We start from the raw sequence: 21,801 nt of genomic DNA, 5'->3' as shown, positions 1-21,801 counted from the left end.
ACACTTCCCAAAGTAAAGTTTAAAAGTAGAAACTCCTTGTGGTGCATTTATGTGGATACTGAGTATCTCTGGTATAAGTTTTTCTTAACTTGTTAGCTACGCAGAGCCATGCAAGGTCTTGTTCGTGGAAATGCTAATGTTAGCAAAAGTGCTCCAACATGTGGCCTTATAATTGAAAACAGGGGAACGAGCCTGTTTCACAGTCATATTATACACAAGCAAGCCACCGATCACTTTCATTTATTTTACAATTCAGTAAAAAATAAATATTTTTATCTTGTAAAACCTTTGGGGTCACTCATTGCTTTTTTGGGAATATATTGAATGCCCTGCCTGTACGCCGCTGACTTTGGTGCTCTTCTGTGCTCCCCAACAACAGACGATGAGTGACTTTGACTACCTGAAGCTGCTGGGAAAAGGAACCTTTGGTAAAGTCATCCTTGTCCGGGAAAAGGCCAGCGGAAAGTATTACGCCATGAAAATCCTTAAAAAAGAAGTCATCATAGCCAAGGTTCGTCTCTTCTGCCTCCACAGCTGCACAGCCATCAAAAAACCAGACTGTTTTCAGTTTTAAGTCAAATTTCTAAGGTATTTGTGCAGATTGCATCTATACAGCCCTCAAAGTTTTTATTCCATGTTGTCTGTACAGGATGAAGTTGCTCACACGCTCACAGAGAGCAGAGTACTGAAAAACACCAGGCACCCTTTTCTTACGGTAAGTACCTCGGTATATACAATCAACATGGTTTGTACCTTATGGTCTGTAGCATCTGTAGGCAATACATGTATGCTTAGTATATACATGTAAACTAGAAATGCACAGATAAAAGTTCTGGGACTGATTTTTACATTTTTAAAGCTTTGGCCTGCCACTACCAACTTACATCTGTCTAGTGCTCCTGCTGTGACCAGGCATCAGCTGTTTATGGTAACAGCTGACAGTCTGGTGTGTGAGAGAGCAGTCGCTGTAAAACTGGGGTTTTACTGTTATTTTAAAACAAATGTTAGAGTTTACATTTCAAAATATCTTCAACACCCCATGTTAGCGATTAGTGCAGGTATTGTAGATCCTTACCGTAACTCCTAGATGACCTAATCCAGCATGTTCTATGATAATATAGAACAGGTTAGCTGCGGTGCATTCAGCCATCCTATTGTCTCCTGCATGCATTGCTCTCTCACCCTCTTGCTGGCTGAATTTCAGTTTATATATAGCTTCTTTCTTCTCGTTAAAACACACGCCGATGCTGTAAATGACCTCCTCTGAGTCTTCTCAGTGACCGTGTCCACGCTAAAGAGTCTCGTTATCAGCAGAAGCAGGTATGGTGCGTTCACTGACCGGAGGCGGTTTGGATTTTGGAGTTTCCGCCCTCTGGCCACGGGCTAGGACTGAAAATCGAACATTTTCTTGCTGCATCTCTAATGCGTAAACATAGAGGCATCGATCCTCAACATATTTGACCTCTACTGTAGAAAGAGCAGCTCCACCAGTTGTTGGACTTCAGTGATTGCTGCTCGTGTTTAATCTTCACGTACTGTTCACACATTAGCTGCTTCTTTTTCTCACTCTGTCTTTTGTCGCACGCAAGCGTGCGCGTACGCATGTTCACGCTTGCTCCCATCAAGGGAGCAATTATAGTTCATAAAAGCGTTCACCCCCGTCACACCTGCAGCCACAAAGAGACGGCGACCAACTGTTCTTTTGCTCAGCAGCCCTTTCCCTAAAAAGAAATCACGTGCACACGTCTCATCCACGCTCACACACACACACACAGGAACGGCGCTTTCTTTAAACAACCGCACAGAGGCATAAACAGTTGGAAGCTAAGTATGATGATGTGTTGTTGCGCCTGCTGTCTTAGCTACAATGGGGCTCCGGTTCCACCTGTGCTCACAATTGTTCTCTCGCTTCACTGTTTGCTTTAGGGTGAGAGGATATGGGGACAAAGACTGGTTAAACAGGCAAAATAAAAATCTAGGTTTGTTGGTATTCGGCTTATTCCTCTGTAACGGGTAATATTTGTAGCATTGAAGGAACACGAGGGAAACCAGAATGCTGCAGGACGTACTATTTTGTCCAAATGCCCCAAAGAATGATCCGCTCCACCGTCCGTTCTTAAAAGGACAACAATGGCCGTCTCTGTGGATGCTTGGCGGAGCACTGGGCCCGCTCACTGGATGCAGCGAGGGGTTTGTGACGCATGAAAGCAGCGTGTTAAATAAACTGCAAATGTGTGTTCTTTGTTTCAGTCTCTGAAGTATTCGTTCCAGACTAAAGACCGTCTCTGTTTTGTGATGGAGTACGTGAATGGAGGGGAGGTAGGTCTCATCTGTAGACGTTTGTGGTTAGCTGAGTGTATGTCGCTGCTCTGAGCAGCCAGTTGAACCACAACTCCACCACAGTAACTGTCAGCAATTAGAGCTCCTCTCGTTCTGCAGTCAGCTGGCTCCACGCCGTGATGACGCTGGCTGGAGCCGGTCACACCGCTTCTTTAGCTGGTTTTTACAATAATAAAGCAATTAAAGTTAATTTTCATACACCAAGGCGTAAAACCTACAGTTTGTTCGTTTGTTTTATTAACAAACGCGGGTATAAAAGTAGCTTTGTCGCAACAACTGACCACCTTTATTGTTGAGTAACTGAAAAACCCAATAAATCCAGTTAGATGTCGGCAACCAGCTAAAAAGCAAGATGGCAGAGAGGCAAAAGGACCTCTTGAACTATAACAGATTTTGTCACATTAAACTGATATTGTAAAGAGAAAGATACTTTATACAGTACATGTATTTTTTTATATTATTTAACAAATAAAAATCTGAAAAGTGTGGCATGCATTTATTTCCAGTCCCCTTTAATCCAAGTTTTTGCATCCTTAAAACACATTTTAGTGTCAGACAAGGATATTCTGAATCAATATAAGTAGTTTTTAAATGATGATTTAATTCATCAGTAGAAAAAAAAAGCAATCCAAACCATCCCAACCCTAAGTGAAGAGGTAATTTTCCCTGACTGGTTAAATCATGAATTTTGGTTATTTTCCACTAGACATACCAAGTCCTGATTACTATCAGACCCACAATCAGTAAATATCCTAAATTTTAATTGTCTGAGAACATGGAGAAACTGAAAGAGCTCAAAAAAGCAACACAACAAGCCACAATCTAAAGAAACATATGAACAGAAACAAAGTTATTGACATCAAGCTGGGTTTAATAGCCATTTCTAAGGCTTTGGGAATCCAGTGAACCACAGTGAGAGAGATGATCCATAAATGGTAGAATCACTGAACAGTGGGGAACCTTCCCAGGACTTGTCAGCCTACAAAGGAGGAAGTCCGGCCATCAGTTTGTGACGTTAAACTCACTTGGGTTATGCAGGAGGACAATGATCCAAAGCACGCCAGCCAGTAAATCTCCGAATGGCTCAAAAAGTCAAAGCTCTGGCCTAAATCCAGTTGACATGCTGCGGCACGGCCTTTAAAAAAGCTTTTCTTGTTCTAAAAACCGTCGGCTCTTGAAAAGGCCCCCCAACGCGGCCGGCTGAATTAAAACCATTCTGCACAGAAGAGCGGGCCACAATTCTCCCACAGGGATGTAAAAGACTTATTGCCATTACTGCAAACGCCTGATGGCAGTTCTTGCTTCCAAAGGGGGAACAACCAGTTATTAGGCTTAGAGAGCAATAACTTTTTCACAGTGGTTGAAGACGTATGATTTGAATAGCCTTTTCCCTTAATAAATGAAATCGTCATGTGAGAGCTGCTTTTCATGTTTACATTTGCCTTATAATAAAATGAGTTAAACGACATTAAACATTTCAGCGGGACATTGAAACCAAAAAAGGGGGTTGATGTTTCTTCACAGTGCTGTAAGCACAGATATTCATTGAAGGACTTCAGAACTTAATCAGAGAACGTTAGTGAGGAAGTGTGTGAATCGACAGTAGCAGTGCAGCTAAACAAAGAACCCTAGAAGAAGCTGAAGTTTCATGTTAGGGTTCTTTCTAGCAGATATCTGCCAGCCAACTGGCCCCTCTCTTTCCTTCTCATCGTTCTTTTTGCTCCCATTCCTCTGCTGCTCGTGCCTGTTTACGAGCTCACCTAAGGGGCAGATAGGTAGCCCGACTGACAGTCAGAGAGGAAATGAGTTTGGATTCCCTCACTTTTCCATTTCTCAAATTTCTAATCGGGCCATTTTTGCAATCTTGGTTCATTCCCTCAGTGCGACTGTCACCTGCTCCCCTCCCGGTTAGTTATGCAGTTCAGCCAGTGCCAGGCTTGAGCAAACACACACAAAGACGACACCAGCGAACACACACACACACGCTCAGGACATTTTTTACCTGGATGGACAAATTGTGATCACACATGCCACACGAACACATCCACGCACAAGCCATTACAAACCTGCCACAGTCACAGCTGCCAGTGCACTGATGAAGGCCCACCTGTCGTGTTTACCCCCCTGATCCACACACACACACACACTCACACGCACACGCGCGCGCGCCCGCGCATGGGCAGCCTTTGAGCAAGGTGGTCTGTGAGCGTCATCATTCCAGAGTCCATATGCAAAGCTCCCCGTACAATTAATGGGAGACTTGTGGCCACTGGCATCATGGGTAATTTGTACAACTCAACCGGTTCAGCACAGCAGGTTGGTGTCGTTTTTAAAGGCACATGTGTGTCAACTTTAAATCAGAGAGAGAGAGAGAGAGAGGGGGGGGTGGGTTTGGAGGTTAGGGAAAAATACAACAGGGAGATTAAAAGTATTGGACATGTCAACCTTTCCTCTCGGTAAATAGTTTCTAGTGAGGCTCATATCTATCTTCACGACAGATATGAGTGAAAACTAAAGTAATTCAAATGAATCTGAAATTAAGTCCATGGTTTATGTGGAGGAAACTGAAATGACACGTGGGATAAATATTGAACACACAAGTAAAAGAGGTGTTAAAACGTATATAAAGCCAAGAAGCCAGCTGAAATCTGTCAGTATTTAGAAAGCAGTCCTGCTCCCTATCTGTTGAAATTATTATCCCTGGCTTGAGTTTCATTTGATAGCCTATAATTAGGTTTCTCATTACCAAGGTGTCACACAACATGTATGTCATGATGGGTTAAAGACCTTCCCTAGCTTATTGTTGCATAGCCAACTTATACCATTGGTGTGATCAATATTTCTAAACGTTTAATGTTCCCATAACACTTTTAGGGCTATAATCCGGAAGTGGGAATAATATTATGTTATTAAAACTACAGTATATGGACATCTGGATATAGCAGGTCTGGTCTTTTCAGACAACAAGCAATGCACTCAAATTGCGATGTCCTCTAATTTACACTCACAGCACCAGACTCCACTGCTGAAGAAAAAGCTCGTTAAAGTTCATATAGTCTGGTCAGATGAGACCAGCCGAACTTTTCAGGTGTAACCATGTTCTAAAGAGGAACAACACCAGACCCATGGTGAAGGTTGGTGGTGGAAACGGCCTGATGTTTGCTGTTTCTCAGCATAAGGTGATGGCAGACTCCAAATTATTGAAGGAAGGCTGAGATTCTCAAATCAGAATAATTGTTGCAATATCAACATGCATATAATCCTAATCACAAAGGACTCCTGGGCTCCAGTATATGATGAATTAACGTATTCCATGCTCTGTATGCAGATACATTTGTCCAGCTGCATGCCGTCTCCCTACGTTTGATAATCACACTAATATAACTTTCGATGGCAAGAGATGCTAAAACCTGCAGACCGGTCAGATCCTTGTGGTTATGGAATAAAAAGAGAAGATCGACATCACGCCAGTAGCCTCGTTAGAAATGTATTTACCGAGAAAAGCCTTGTTGTGTTCAATACTTATCTGTGCGAGGTAAAAGCACCGGGGGAGCTGTCCGCTATGGAACTGGTCTCGTTCCAGCACCAGATGTAAGAGCGCGGTAAATAAAGATGGAGGCTCAAGAGGCCAGCGTCAGGCCGGTAAGGCGTGCCGCAGTGGAGGCAGCATGGTGGAGGTGTTGGCTGCAGCGGCGGCGGCGGCCGTCGCTCTGTCTGCGACTAGAATGGCGTATTGATTAAACACCTTGATTTGGCCCCGATCAGCGAGCTCCTCGCCAGCCCCGTGCCAACGCAGCCCAGAGGGTTACATGGAAGAAGTATGTGCAGAGAGGAGGGTGGGGGGGGGGAGGCTGCTAGCTGAGGCGCCAGCTGCCGGGCGCCACAGCCCACCCTCCTCCGAGACGCCTGCCCCCCCCCCCCCACCCCCCTTCGCTATCACTCTCCCCTCCGCTATCTATCATCTCAATATGGTGCGGGCAGCCAGTTTGTGTTGTGCTAATTTCCTCCAATAAATCAGTAATTATTGCTGTGCCGTCCCTGCTTACCCCCCCCCCCCTTTTTTTTGTTGCTTACTCTCTATCTCGCCCCTCTCTCTCTCTCTCCTTCTCCTGCAGCTGTTTTTCCATTTGTCCAGAGAGCGAGTGTTCTCGGAGGAGCGCACGCGCTTCTACGGCGCCGAGATTGTCTCAGCTCTCAACTACCTGCATTCAGCCAAGATTGTGTACCGGGACCTCAAGGTAAACAGAACCAAAGGAGTAAAGGGGGAGGCTACAGGGGCATGGATGAGACTGAAATGTGTGGGAGAAGAATTGCTGTCCCCCCCCCATCCCTACCTCCCTTTTTCACAGCTCCACAGTTGTGTGTCTTTCTTTTTTTTTTTTCCCCTGCTTGATTCAAGTGGCTCAGAATTGGTTGTAATTAAAAAGTGGGGCAGAAACCGACACAAAGCGGGAAAGATGGGGGCGAGGGGAGGGGGTGAGGTGCTGATGCCACAGAGGTAGAGAGGTAGATGGCTCCGTCTGAGCGCCTGCCTGGCAGCCTTGGCCTCAGACCCGCTGACAGCAGCCAAGAAAGCGGGAGGAGAAAAAAAAGCAGACGCAGAGTGAGAAAAACACTTCAGCCATTAAAATTAAAAGGTTGAGTGGCTCCACAACATGCCTGAAGTTTATTTCCCTCATTTGTTCAGAGTTGTGTGTCTCGAGTGTGCCTGCTTATGTCTGTGTTTACGTGTCTACCTCTGCTCTCCTGCTTGGGAGCAGGGGGGAAGTTTTGGCTCCACTGTCCACACGACTGTTGTTTTGATCTGTTAACAAAGCCCCGCGCTGTACATCTGGTAATGGTTCTCGGTGACGGGTGATGACAACGAGCTGTGTCTTTTGTTTTGGCTCCAGTTGGAAAACCTGATGCTGGATAAAGACGGTCATATAAAGATCACAGATTTTGGACTCTGCAAGGAGGGCATCACTGACGCTGCTACCATGAAGACCTTCTGTGGGACCCCAGAGTACCTGGCGCCAGAGGTAACGCTTTATGGAAATTACTGAACCAATTTACACTTGTATCATTTGCCTCATGGTGTCTAAGTCTCATAGGCTACGTTCACACTGCAGGTCTTAATGCTCAATTCCCATTTTTTTGTAAAATCCGATTTTTTTTGCATGGTTGTTCACATTTCCAAATATATGTGACTTGTATGTGATCCTCTGTGTGAACTGCATTCATACAACCTAAGTGTCCCGCATGCGCACTCGAGGACGTGATGACGTCACACGTAGCAAGCGTCCTCAGTGTTTGCGGAAGTAAACATGGATTATAAAGCCGGCGCGAATTTTGAGCCGGCTTTATAATCCGGCGCAAAACCAATTAATTTATTTTCTAACCGGAGCTTTCCCTCCACTGACTGCTCTTCTCATTGTAGTCCTCCATGGGTGTCGTCTTTCTTCCCGCTTCTGCATAGCAGGATGCAGAATAGTGACGTTTGTCGAGTATCGGTGACGTACAGGTCGGATAAATGCGACCCAGCTGTACAGACACAGGTCACATTTGAAAAGATCAGATATGTATCGGATTTAGGACCACATATCCAAGTGGCCTGGGTCGCATTTGAAAAAATCCGATCTGTGTCGTTCAGACTGTCTTAAAAAGATCGGATACAGGTCACGTATGGGCAAAAAAATCAGAATTGGGTCACTTCAGGCTGCAGTGTGAACGTAGCCTTAGTGTCTTTGCTTGATCACCTTTGTCCTGTCGCTGACTACAGTTAATTTGCACTGATATGCTGTCTATAAAGGTCAGACAGGTTTGTCAGTGTCAGTAGTTTAGTCGACCCGTGGGACAGACTATCACTGCCCTTGATGCACGTACTCAATTTATATTTTTAGCAGTCACGAAGCTAAAGCTCTGAAAGCGTGATGGCGGAAATTATGATAAAGAAAAAAGGAAGAATTGAGTTAGCAAATGGGGGTTAATCACGATCAATGTTATCATCTCAGTACTCAGGAGTAGGAGGGCAGTTATATGACGCTTCTTTGGTTTACGCTGTTTGTGCATTTCATGACCCAAGAAGGATCATGGATGACCTGATCTAGTTGGTTCTCACTGAAACAGCTGGTCGCATGGCCACTGTAGCTTTAAAGCAGCTTTACTTACAGAGCTAGGATGGGCGGGGCTCCTTTAGTCGTCCAGCTCTGCAATTGGAAACAGCCACATAGTTTTTTGTTTTTCTTGGCATTGTGGGTAAAACGTTCTTTCAGCCAGCTGACCGGCGTAGAGGAGCAACAGGTGAAGGAGGAAGGGACTTTTTAAAACTCTAGCCGGCCCACGCCTGGGATCAGCTAAGCCTATTGAATGATTAAGGCCATTCCTAAAAGAATGAAGTGCGTATGAAAGATGAAACGCGTTATGTAAACGCTGTTTCCGAGCGGCGAGGCATTTCGTTCCAACTTTGACAACGCAGCATCCAGCCTCCGTGTAGCTTTAATCAGCTGATGAGTGACGACGGTCGGCAGGGGTCTGACTGTTGCTTTGCATAAAGCGAGCAGATTGACCGAGGCCTTGTACTACATAAAAGCATCTGTGGCATCCACAGGCGGCCTATCCATTAGGCAGGCGTCTCTGCGCCGCTCGCTCAGGGCTCCACCAGGACGGCCCCCGGTGAACTGTGGGGTCTTGCCGCCCGCTGCACAGCGCCTGTTTATCTAACAGCAGCCCCGTCTGATTAGCTCCAACCACCGGGACGGCGATCGTTACTGATCTCTGGTAAACGGCCGTGCGGCGGGCGAGGCGGCGGCGGCGGCACACAACCAAACGTATGGTCGCTCCCTCAAACCCGCACCATATTGTGTTTTCCCTTTGTGAGCGCGTTTGAACGGTGGCATTCAGGCACGGGCGTTTTTTTTTTTTTGTTCCTCCGATTTTCACAGGCAAATAGTTTCCATAATATCAGGGTGAAGAGTAAATATGCAGCTCGTTAGTGTGAACGAGGGTGTTGCTGGTTGAACTGGAAGAGGGCACGCAAACACACACACACACTGGAGCAGCCGCATTCTTCTACGCCCTTCTTCTTCTTCTTTTTTTATTTTCCTGCCGTGCGCTGTCCAGTCATCAACGCTGCCTCGGTGGGAGGCCAGCGGATCAACTGGCGAGATGGATGCAGGACTGTGGGTGTCGGAGACAGAGCGACGGAGATGTGGATGTAAAGACGGGAGGAGAAGAGAGGCAGAGCGTAGATCCCACTCAGAAAAGTACGGAGGACAATTTGGCGCAGCATTTTGTGCCTTTTTTTGTAGTCCCTTCCTTTGCGTGCCAAAAGCTGATTGGAGGCTGTTGGTTATTTTTCACAGGATGTGCGTCTCCGTGTGTGCGTGTGTGCGCTGAGTGTGTGTGTGTGTGTGTGTGTATCAGTGCTGTGGAAAGTGCGGGCTAAAGCGAGGCAGATGGCGGCAGATGGGCGAGGTTGGAGGAAGGTGCTCGGGAAAAAAAAAAAAAAACCTGGAAATCTACACCACCGCCACTCGCCCGCCCGCACACTCTGCTCGCCCGCGTGTAAAAATAACACAGTTCGCTCGGAGCCAAGTTACAGAGATGCAAAGTAGCCGGGATTAAAGAGAGAAAGGTGGGGAGGGGGGGGGGGGGGGGGCTTCGGAGATGGAGGAAGACAAGAAAATATTTCAGGGTTACGGGAGTGAAACTCAGATGGTTGCAGTGTTTGCTGTCTGTGGAGAGGGCAGAGGAGGAGCGAAGCGAGACCAACTCACGGCGACGCAAAGCCACTCGCTGCTGCCGGAGAGGCTCAGCATTAGATCGCCGCAATAAAAGCAAGACAAACGCTGAAAGTGAGAATAAAGAACAAAACCCAAAGAGATGGGAGAGGAAAAGCACATGGGGAGTGTTTCCTCCATATTCTCTGTATTTGACACATTTCTTTTGTGGCAGTTCTGGAAGTGTTAAAAGGGGGGTGGATTTGGTCTCCTTCCATTAATGTGTGCGTTCCTTCTTTTATTCTGTGCGCCGTACATGTCGGGCAGTGACCTTTTTGCTGGAAATGTTTTACAAACATAGCGGCGCAGTCAGCTGCTAGAGGGACGCTCGGAAACGTTAGCAGATTGTCGGGGTAAACCCCTTTCCAAATAATGCCACGGTGCAGAGACGAGGTCTGCGTCTGACATCAGCAATATGTGACTGCATGGCCGCGGTGGACGAGGTGTGTATGTGGGACCGTGTTCCCCCTGCTGGCTATCTGGGCTGCCACAGCCACGGGCGTCGTGCGCCTGTCCCGGCCCGCTCTGCCAAAGCCCCCGTCCTGCGAACAGCGGCTGACTGCCACATGGCCGCCCCGGCGGGGGCCGGGCCGGGTCGGGACCTTCTCCCTCTCCGCTGCTTTTAATCTCGGCTCCGCGCCTCTCTCCTCTCTCCTGCTGATGGTTTAAATTGCCCCTAACTCGTCTCGTCCCATTTATTTGTCAGCTTTGTTGCTAAATTATACACGCGCGCGCGCGCAGGAAGCGCACAGGCTGCACAAACACACGAGCCCGCTGCCGACGCCTCGGCGCCTGGGGCTGTAGGGCAGCGTTCTGGCTCTGTGTGGATTAATCTGCTCCCTGCCTGCAACCGAGCTGCCACCACCTTCTTCAGTCATGGGTCAAACTAAAACACACAGCCTTCTGCGCACATCTACGCGCGCACAGAAGACCACGTTCGCACTCCTTGAACTTTTGTCACGTCACACCCACAAACTACGGTGTGTTTTATTGGGATTGTGCGTGACGGAGCAACGTAGTGCGTAACGTCGAGGTGGCTGGAAAACGATGCATAGGTTTCTCTTTTGTGTGTATGTGCGGATGTATATATTCAATTCCCTTTACTCTGCTGCCCCTAAATTAAAGCCAGTTGGCTCCAGAAGTGGCTGACATAGCAAACCTGTGTGTGATTTAATGAATCCAGCTGTTCTGTGGAGGCCTCAGGAGGTTTACTGGCAAGTAAGGGAGAAATTTTAAAAGACTAAATCACCTCTGTGAACGTACCAAGACATGCCGTGTTCGTCCAAGCTAAGAGGCCAACAAGGAGAGGATTTGTCAGAGAAGCAGCCTAAGAGGTGACTCTGGAGGAGCTGCAGGGAGAGCCACAGCTCAGGTGGGAGAATCTGAGCTGTGCGATGTCACCTTATGCTGTAACATCGCAAATGTTACACTGCAAAAAGGGAATTGAAAGTAAGTCAAGTTCTCTTGATATGAGTGAATTTGTCCTTGATTTCAGCAGATAAATAAGATTATCTGCCAATGGAATGACGATTTTGATAATTGGATAATTAGATAAACTGCACTTGAAATAAGATGATGGAGACGAGTTGTTCCTATTTTAAAATCTTATTCCATTGGCAGATCATTTAAACTTGCCTGCTCAAATCAAGAACAAATACATTAATAGTAAAAAAAAAAAAAAATAGTTCCCTTGTTGCAGTGTAGTTGTGCACTTGACAAACATTCGATTTCTAGAACAGCTGCAAGAAGAAAGCCATAAGAAGTTGTTTGTTTCCCCATGTAGAAGACACAGCAAGCGTGTAGGAGACGGTGTTCTGGTCACATGAAACCGAAACTGAACTTTTAGGCCTACACACAAAAAATAAATAAAAAATAAACAAATCCTGCACACACCATCCCTACTGTGACGTGTTGGTGGCAGCGTCATGCTGTGGGGATGCAGGAGCAGGGAAGCTGGCTGGAGTGGAGTGGACGATGGACAACACACAGGATGATGGAGAAGATGCACAAGCCTGGTAGACAAGGTGGTCGATGGAGTGGATAAAAACGCACGCCTTTATTTGGAGCATCTTTAGGAAACCTAAGTGAATTAAAAAAACAAACAAAAGCTTTATAGATGTCCAGCTGAAAATATTTATTAGTCCGTGTTGCTTTAGTCTTTCTTCATACAGAGATGCACCGTACAGTTCAGACGGCTCACTAGAGTGGCTCCAGAAGCAGCCCCCTAAGCTGCAGCCCTCGGTGTGTGCACTGAAACAACACCACACATCTCCCAGTTTGCCTCACTCTCAAAACTTTATGAATTTGATGAGGATGGATAAATATTCCATCTGCTGCGCGCGAGTGTATGTCTGACAGTCTCCCAGCAGTCTAAGCCGGTGTTATCCCTCCAGCCGTACCAGTCAGAAGTATATATCTGGAGCTGGCGGCACGCTTCATTCCCCCAGCTCCGCTCCGCAGCTGCCAACTGGGTGACCGGCTTGATTCACTCGCAAACATATTCACACATAAAGAAATCGCTCTGGGATCTCTCATTTACTGCCACGTACGGTGCCTCGCAGCCGAAATCAAGACCAGCCGCACGTTTCGAAGTTGAGGACAACCCTGAACACTGAGCCGGAGCTGCGGTTTAGAGCAAAACGTATTACCGTGTAGGAATGGCCCAGTCAAAGCACAGACCCAAATCATTTTGAGAATATGTGCGGAGAATAAAAAGATTTATCTCCACAAAGGCAAGGCACCTTTATTTATTTATTTATATATATATATTATATATATATATATATATATATATATATATATATATATATATATATAATATATATATATAGTATTAATATATATATATATACATATTTATATATATATATATAGATATTATATATCTACATATATATATATATATATATATATATACATATATATATATATATATATATATATATATATATATATATATATATATATATATATATATATACATATTTCAGTAACTAGACGATTCAAAGTGCAAACACTCTCCAGCCAAATCCATATGAGCTCCAGTTATTTGCAAATCGCCCCTTTTCCTACTTTTATTTGTTAAAATAATCTAAGAACCATGTAGGATTTTCTTTTTCTCCTTTAGAGCTATGAATTTTCAACAATTGCAGCGCAACGCTTTTAGGATGGTGTCAGGACGACCCTGAACATGACTTAAAGGCACCAGAACGAACCAATCAGAGCAGCTGTTTTGGTGCTACTTTGTGTTTAGCCTTGAGAGGGGATCTGTTCAGACGTCATCCGTTTTTCAGTAGCCAAGAACTTCAGTTCTTATCAGACTTTTTTTTTTTTTTTAGCATGCAAAGCTGCCATTCGGGGGATGTTCTTGTACATTTAAGAAAAATTATTTAATGATCCATAGTAAGGGAATGTGCTTTTGTGACTCTAAGTGACTATAAGGTGGAAGCATTTGTTTGATCAGGCACGGTAATTTCTCAGATTTTAAAAGAAACAGAGCCATACGGGGATTATAACTGCAATCGATTAAAATAAGGAGTAACAAAAAAAAACCTTTGGTAAATCGTAACTTAGTGGTGATCAGTTTTCTGATTATTTATCTGCCTAACTTATCGGCCAAATAACAGAAAATTCATGGAGAGCAGAAGTTATACCCATTAGATATTTCTACCCATATTTTGATCAGACTCTGAGAACTAGTGTCTTGCTTTACCAAGTTCATCGATACGGACGTGGAGAATGGCAACGACGTTTGAAAGCATGAAGATATACTTTTTCGCCCATTTCTCTTTAGACCTGTGAAAACTGGCATCTGTGCCTGAGTGTGATGATCCCGTTTGTTCAGAGCAGATTTATTTCAGATGAATTACATTTAGAGCGCCGTTTTCTTTCCCCGTGTTTTTTTTTTGTTTTGTTTTGTTTTGTTTGCAAAAGCCCAAAGCCGGCGGTGGATGTAGACGAACCTGTGGTCTGTAATCGGCGTGTATTTCTATATTTGTGACACGTGTCCTCTCCGTCTCCTGCTCCCTGCTGGCAGGGCGTCAGTGTGTGCCGCAGTTCTGCATCTCCTCCTGTTGTGACATCTTCGGCGTAATTGTCTGCTGTAATTGAGAATTGTCGTGTTCTGAACAGGTTTTATGTGAGCGTGTTTGTGAATGTTTGCGTCCTCGTGTCTGACTGGTCCATTACCAGTGAGTGAGATGTTATTATTATTGGCGTGATGAACAACATATGCTGTTCTGGCTGCTCTCCAGCTCTCCCTGTCCGTCCGTCTGTCTGTCACACACACACGCACGCACTCAGGCAGGCAGGCAGGCGCACACACTCCTCGTGGTAAAAAGCTTATTATGGTAATGAGGGAGTCAACAGCACCTGAGTTACCTCTCGTCTCGATGAAAGAGGAGAGGCGAGGGAAGGAAGACGTGATTAGAGGACGGAGACGGGAGGATCAGACAGGCGGGAGAGAGGAGCAGGAAAACTGGCCAGATAAAGACTTTGATATAGCGATGACTTACTCCCCGCCACATCTCCTCTCTGTCCACACAGCAGATCTTACAGTTCGGCACCTGCGCCGCCCGGCTTGGAGGTCAGGCCGGCCTTGACTTGGGCTCTGGGCTGTTTCCATCCAGGAATATTCCCGTCTGTCCCTGCCAGGAGGGCCCGGCGTTCCAGGGACAATTAGCAAACCGACTTCCTTATTGTAACGCAGACCTCAAGTTGTTTGCCTCCGTACGTTGTTCACACTTTATCTGCCGTTCTAACACGGCATCCAGGACAACCGTCCCACTTTTATCTCTCCCTGAAGCTCCAGGACGTGCCTGCCGTCCTAACCCCGCCCTCTCCTCTTCCTCTGTGTGTTCACTGAACGCCGTGCACGGTCAGCGGGATCTGATAAAACGGCCGTGGGATCAACGCAGGTGTTTGATAAAACTCATGATCCCTTTTAGAAACTGTGCTCTCCTGTCTCCCCCCCCTCCCCCGCTGTCCCCAGGTCCTGGAGGACAACGACTACGGGCGCGCCGTGGACTGGTGGGGCCTGGGCGTGGTGACGTACGAGATGATGTGCGGCCGGCTGCCGTTCTACAACCAGGACCACGAGAAGCTGTTCGAGCTCATCCTCATGGAGGAGATCAAGTTCCCGCGCACGCTGTCGGCCGACGCCAAGTCGCTGCTGTCCGGCCTGCTCATCAAAGACCCCAACAAAAGGTGTCTGTCCCTGCTTGCTGCTGCTAGCTAAGGTCCACAACCGGGCCACTTTTGACAATAATCTCAAGTTGGTGTTCTGCAGTACATTAATAACATTAAAAGCTGGAAAACATTTTTATTCGTTAGTTTTTGAAAAGGCTACCCTGCCCTGAAGCTTCCTCTCAGTTGTCTTGTTTCGTTTATTGACAAAGCAGCTCCCATTTATTGGCATCCCTGATCAAGAACTGTTCGAAATATTGAGAAAAATAAATGTACCTTTTATGGCAAATCATGTATGGAGGTGTTTTGACAACTTTTGAGTAAATTTAATGTGGATGGGAGTATTTTTTTAGATGATGGGACAGCTAACCAGTATTTCTCCATACGCTGCTTGGCTCTCCCATACTTTTCCAGGTCTGACAAAAAACTTGAACTAGATTTGAGATTTTGTGAACCGAGCAGGATCCCTGTCCACATGATAGAGACCCATGTTAAGTGGGCCGGACGGCCTCCACTTAAAAAAAATATCCTGGTAACTCAAGGAGGTTATGATGCCTTGCTCTGAGGCTATGGAAGGGAAACAGTCCCACAGCATCACAGAGCCTCTGTCGTGCTTAACAGTGGGCAGTGGATGCTTTTCCACGCCTTCCTCCTTTGTTTCGCTCCACAACAACCAGGATGTTGCCAAAGATGTCTGAGGCCCATCTGAGTGAAGCGCGCCCTTCCAGCTAAAGTGCCAGTGGAGTTTAGCAGAAACCACGTTATGTTTGTGATGGTGGGACAGAAAAGTCTCCGTTGCCCCCAAACAGCCAGCTGACATGTGGTCTGTATGTAACATCCTCTAAACTCATATTCACCCCCCAGCAGAAGCAGGAAGTCGTGGCGGATTACTTATTACAGGTTTCTAGAACTTCTGAGTCCTCAAAATAAAACATAATGTATATATTTTTTATTGTGGTGCTCAGATTAAACCTGGGTTCATTGTAAAGACTTCAGACACATCTTTACCATCGATGCTAACAGATGTGGCGGCTTTGTGCCGTTTTGGACCAGAGTCAGAGGCAACGCAAAGATTGGATTTGTCTTCTCTCCCAGTCTGATTTCTGCCTGTTTTTAAGTAGAACGACGCTGATCAGAGACATAATTACAGCTGAAGACAGCCTTCTGTGAAAGCAGACATGTAGCTGTTTTAGCAATTCTAAAAGGTTTCTCGATTTAAGACAAAAAATGTCTTTGTACCCATCAGGTCAGGTTCTTTGGACTCTCTGGATGTTTTTGCCCAACATTCGGTTCTGATGGCTTATTTCTCGGCAGACTTGATTGATTGTGTCTTTCCTCCTGGTGTGTGCGAAAACGAGGCGCTCTGCTAATCCCGGTTCTGTTTTCCACATCTGTCTCGACTGCGCCAGGCTCGGGGGAGGACCGGACGACGCTAAAGAAATAATGAGGCACAGTTTCTTCTCCGGCATCGACTGGCAGGATGTTTACGACAAAAAGGTAAAGCTTTGTCGTCGCGGTGGCGGCTTTCTCTGAAGCGTCACAACGCGGAGCAAACATGCAGCTGCATCGCGGGGGGAGATTTCTCTAACACCCTGTGGTAGATCGTGCACAGGGGTTGGAGCTGTCATGAGGCAGACCTATAGAAGGAGGTGACAGGCAGCTGTTTAAAAACACACAGCATGGAGAAGAGGTGTGACTTTGTCTCCTAAGAATCTGTGGCGCGTGTTTGCTCACACAACACCACGCAGTGAGACTCGTGTCCTGTGAGACGACACCTACGAGATCTTACACAGGAGCCCAGCTTCCTGCTTACACTTTGCTCCGATCTTACTTTCCTCCTTCCCTTTAGTTTTTTTTTTTTTGTGTGTGTGTCAATGACACAAACAACCTTTTGGATTTGATTTCAAAAGCATCTAAATGATGTGGTGATATGCTCTTTTATTATTATTATTGATGCACAAACCTAAATCAGACATCGTGGGAGGGTTAAAACCATAAAATCTCACAATATTTGATTTTTCCAAGCCCTGTGCAGTGGATTAAATCTACTTTAACGTTCACAAAACGATGTAATCAACAGAAAGCTGCCGGATAGGAGGACAAAAGCAGCTAATACACTGATTCTTTCCAATAAAAACATTTAAAGGAGAGTTTTTTTATGAAGCGGGAAAATAACCACACCTCTCTGAGGGTTTACTCTGCACTGAAGTAACTGTAAGCCCAGACAACATTTACTGATCAAAGAGTCGGATCTAAACAGCGAGGCGGCAGACTAGCGTTAGCTCATTAGCTGAAGCAGTGAACTTTTTGCTCTGGCTCAGGTGAAATAGTTTACTGTTAGAAGATCAGCTCTGTGGATCCCAGTGGACCGAGTAGAGACGTCTGACTCCCGCGGGGACAAAACACCAGCGGCTGCCATTAAAAAAAAAAGGTGGAGTTTACCTCGGTTCGACAAGCCTGACTTAAAGCCACGGGAACTTGATTAGCCGAGGAGATAATTTATCAATTTGAAATCTGCTGCAGTTGTTGGAGCTTTGATCTAAATAAAACACGCAGAGCATCTATTCTGCAGAACTATGAGGAAATGTGATGTCAGAAAAATCTGTCTCAATTTAACAAAAAGCAAGTACAGCATCTTAATCTCGCTTGGAGCGCAGATTTGAGCTAGCTCACATCACAGAGCTAATTTATTTTTATGACTGTCCAGTTGTAGAGAAACATATGTTGCCGTCTTTTTATTGAACCGATTATTTTTGTTATTATTTTGCTGATGAAGATAACTTTTAACTTTTATTTCGTTTTTAGGTGCAATGAATGCAATGTGTTAATTTTGTTAATGTTGATAAATGTTGATTTTTTTTTAATATATCATTTCCCATAATGAAGAAGCCGTGTGCTTTTCTCGGTGTTTACGCATTACGTCTGATCTGTGATCTAAAAGCAGCAGTGATCGTTGTTAGTGGCGCGCTGACGTCTCCCCGTCTGTGTCCCAGCTCGTCCCTCCCTTCAAGCCTCAGGTGACGTCGGAGACGGACACCAGGTACTTTGACGAGGAGTTCACAGCTCAGACCATCACAATCACCCCACCAGAGAAATGTGAGTCCGCTTTCTGGTCCACCGTCCTCCCTGGTCCACAGTGAGACCCTCAGTGAGCAGAGGGAAAGACTCTTACACAAAGTTTAGAGACAGCGCCGCTGTTCTCAGCGTGTTCAGCACTGAATCATGCATGAGTGGAAGCGGCGGCTTTCTCTGCGCTAAGGTGAGGCTCCACCTGATCTGCAGCTCACACAGCACTGCAGGAGCTCGCCACATCAGATGCAGGCCCGTTAATTGAATGCAATCAGTTTATATCCTCGCTACTAAAACAAAACAGAATACATTACAGTGTGTTGCAAAGGGGAAAAAAAACATTTACACCCTTTGAACAGTTTCCACAGTTTGATGTTGCGGCCGCAAATTGTAAAGTGGTTTGTTGAGGTTTTATTTGATAAATCAACACTGCTTTGCACACCTGGAAAACAATAATCTTAGCCCAGCTTAGTAATTTTTTTTCCAGTCGTGCCACAGATTATTAAGTTGGATTTCCACACATGAACATCCCATGATCCCAACCATCTCATTGTAGCCCTGGCTGCATGTTCAGGGTCGCTGTCCTGCTGGAAGGCAAATCTCCACCTCAGTTCAAATGTTTTGCAGCTTATCTGCCAGAATTGTCCTGTATTTACTCTCCCAGTCACTTCTTACCAGCTTTTTATCGTCCCCGCTGAATAAAAGCGTGGGCTATATTATACACTGGAGTGCTAATCGCCCGCTGTTAGAACGAGTCGCTATGAAGCCACCAGCCGCCATATTGGTACTCCCTATTTTCCCCCCAGTAACTAGGGAATATGTGCGCTACAGCATCAAATAACGATGATTTTCTCATGTTCAGGGGGGGCATAAGACTTTTAAAATGTCAAATGCCATATACTTTTATGTTATGTTCTAAAACTATCAAGTACTGAGAAAGTCATGTGCTGAAATATTTTGCATTTTATTCATTTAAATATATATATTTAACATTTATAAATATATAAATAACAATATACAAAAACATATATTTACATATGTGTATACATATATATACACATATACATATACACATACTTATATATACATATATATATATATATTTAATATGAATAACATGTAAAATATTTCAGCACCTAATTTCCTAGTAGTTGATAGTGTTAGTACATCCACTGACTGTAGAATTACCTGTGAAACGTTTTCACACAACCAGAAAACTGCTTGTTGTTGCAACCAAATCCTGTGGGATTCTGTGAGAGTAGGGAGGAGCAAGATGGCGGCCAGTGACTTCAGTTTTTTGGCAAAATCAGCACTCCAGTGTATTATATAGCTCAGTGGTTATCACAGCACAATACCGCCCCCACCGTGTCTCCCTCTGGGGTCGGTGTGTTCATGGTGATGTGCAGGGTTTGACCAAATGCAAATATTAGCTCTTCATTCGTAGGAAACACTGTGAAACAGTCATCTCTCCCTTCATCTTCACGGTTTGCTCTACTTTGTGTTGGTCTGTAACCCAAAATCTCAATAAATGACATTGATGTTGGTGGCCGTAACATGACCAGATAGGGAAATGTTTGATGTTTAAGAAAAACACAAAGGCTTGTTGCACATTTTCCTGATGTTATTTACTTGTGAATCTTCCCTAGTTGATGAGGACGGGATGGACTGTCTGGACAATGAGAGGCGACCGCACTTCCCGCAGTTCTCGTACTCGGCCAGCGGGCGGGAATGAACTGTCCACCACGGTGACGTGGTCACAGCTGGTCTCTGAGGCCGCCAGCGCGGGACACCAAGACCCCCGCAGCTCCGGACCCACCCAGACTTGAAGGATTTTACCCGTCTCCTCCATTCCTTCTCTTCAGTCTGCTTCTTACTTTATTTATTTGTTTTTTTTTTCTTTCTTTTTTTTTTTTGTGAATCTCTCGAGAACCCCGAGGCAAAGTTAAGAGTTTAATCCTGCGCTCTGAACTGTGATGCGATCCGTTGATTTTTTTTAGCGACCCTTTAACGACGGGAGCTTCACCAGCACCCTGCTGTGCTTTGACACCTGCTCTATAAAAAAAAAAAAAAAAAAAAAAAAGGCGCAAACTCTTAGTCAGACATTAGCCGAAGTATTTTCAGGTAGCGTTCGTATCTGTGCGACGGAGATACAGCATTTTCAGTTGTTGAAACCCAAACTGCCATAGCAGGTTGTATCTCAGGCTTTTGCAAACAAACTCAGAGAGACGTTTGCGTCGTCTTGCTGCACGTCGTGAGTTCAGTGATTGTGGGACGGGCCGAGCAGCCTCCACCGGTGAGCGGGGGGGGGGGGGGGGGGTCCTACGCCCCCCGTGTTGTCAAGCAGGATTTGACTCAGGTGCTGCTCGGTGCAAGTCATGCTGTTGTTGCTGCTATTTCAACTACGACTACAGGTACTCCTCCTCCCACCACCGCTCTTCTACTGCTACTACTGAAATCCGGTGCTACACTTCTAGCTAATCGCTGACCGTTACCAAGGCGCCAGCAAAACACCCGTACTACCATCTATGCTCGTACAGCTGCTACCTTACCGTGCTGCTCTAAAAAAAAAAAGGTCCTCTCTGAGGTTTCAACCCATCGTGGCATGTCCTCCGTGAGTGTGTGTTCGTGTCCGAGGTCCTCGTCGCCACGGGTTTGTCATCCATGACGCACCTCAAAGCACAGCAGTTCACGCAGATGAAGCTCCGAAAAAATAAAATAAAATCACAATTAGCTTTACTACAGCACCCACAGTTCAGTGTGAAAGTTAGAGGAAATCACCTGGTTTGAACTCCACTCCCCCGGATTTTACTTCTGTTCTTTTATTTAAATGTTCCTTTAAACTTCAAAAAGGGAAAACTTCACTGAAACGGTACTTTCTTTAAAGGAGGAAAAAAAAAAAAAAGCTTTACTGTGACCCGCGGTTAGCACGGCTTTGGGATCCACACGGCTGGACCTCCTGGGAGTCTGGGCAGCAGTGAGTGGGAGAGACAAAAGTCCAGAATGTCAGAGAGGAAAGGGACTGTTATTAGAAGAGATGGGGTGAAAAACCTCGAGGGGAAAAAATGCAATATTAATGATTTATAATGTGATCACTTATGATGTAGTGAGGTAACAGCTTATCTACTGTTTTCTGCTAGTTTCTTAAGGATTTCAAAACAACACAGTTTGTGAGGAAGTAAACAGAAACAGATGAGTTTACAAGAATCACAGATTTTATATATATATATATATATATATATATATATATATATATATATATGTATGTATATATATGTATGTATATATGTATGTATATATATGTATGTATGTATGTATGTATGTGTATATGTATACATATATATGTATATATGTATATGTATATATATATATATATATATATATATATATATGTATATATATATATATATATGTATATATATATATATATGTATGTATGTATGTATGTGTA

The 21,801-nt window shown here is 45.1% G+C and overlaps 1 protein-coding gene across 1 annotated transcript in view; it reads left to right on the top strand.

The window, feature by feature from the left end:
• The window catches only part of akt3a (v-akt murine thymoma viral oncogene homolog 3a), a 32,519-nt gene extending 11,155 nt beyond the window's left edge, over nt 1-21,364 (top strand). Inside the window, exons 4-12 of the mRNA XM_012864981.3 lie at nt 380-511; nt 650-715; nt 2,251-2,319; nt 6,456-6,578; nt 7,233-7,361; nt 15,091-15,305; nt 16,694-16,781; nt 18,278-18,380; nt 20,000-21,364. Of these exons, the coding sequence (XP_012720435.2) occupies nt 380-511; nt 650-715; nt 2,251-2,319; nt 6,456-6,578; nt 7,233-7,361; nt 15,091-15,305; nt 16,694-16,781; nt 18,278-18,380; nt 20,000-20,085 (1,011 nt within the window). The 3' untranslated portion in view covers nt 20,086-21,364. The remainder of the gene's footprint in view (nt 1-379; nt 512-649; nt 716-2,250; nt 2,320-6,455; nt 6,579-7,232; nt 7,362-15,090; nt 15,306-16,693; nt 16,782-18,277; nt 18,381-19,999) is intronic.
• Nucleotides 21,365-21,801: the final 437 nt, after the last annotated feature.

Source organism: Fundulus heteroclitus, chromosome 22 (assembly GCF_011125445.2).
Source record: "Fundulus heteroclitus isolate FHET01 chromosome 22, MU-UCD_Fhet_4.1, whole genome shotgun sequence".
NCBI classification, from domain to species: Eukaryota; Metazoa; Chordata; class Actinopteri; order Cyprinodontiformes; family Fundulidae; genus Fundulus; species Fundulus heteroclitus.
This window is presented reverse-complemented; position numbering and strand designations above follow the sequence as displayed.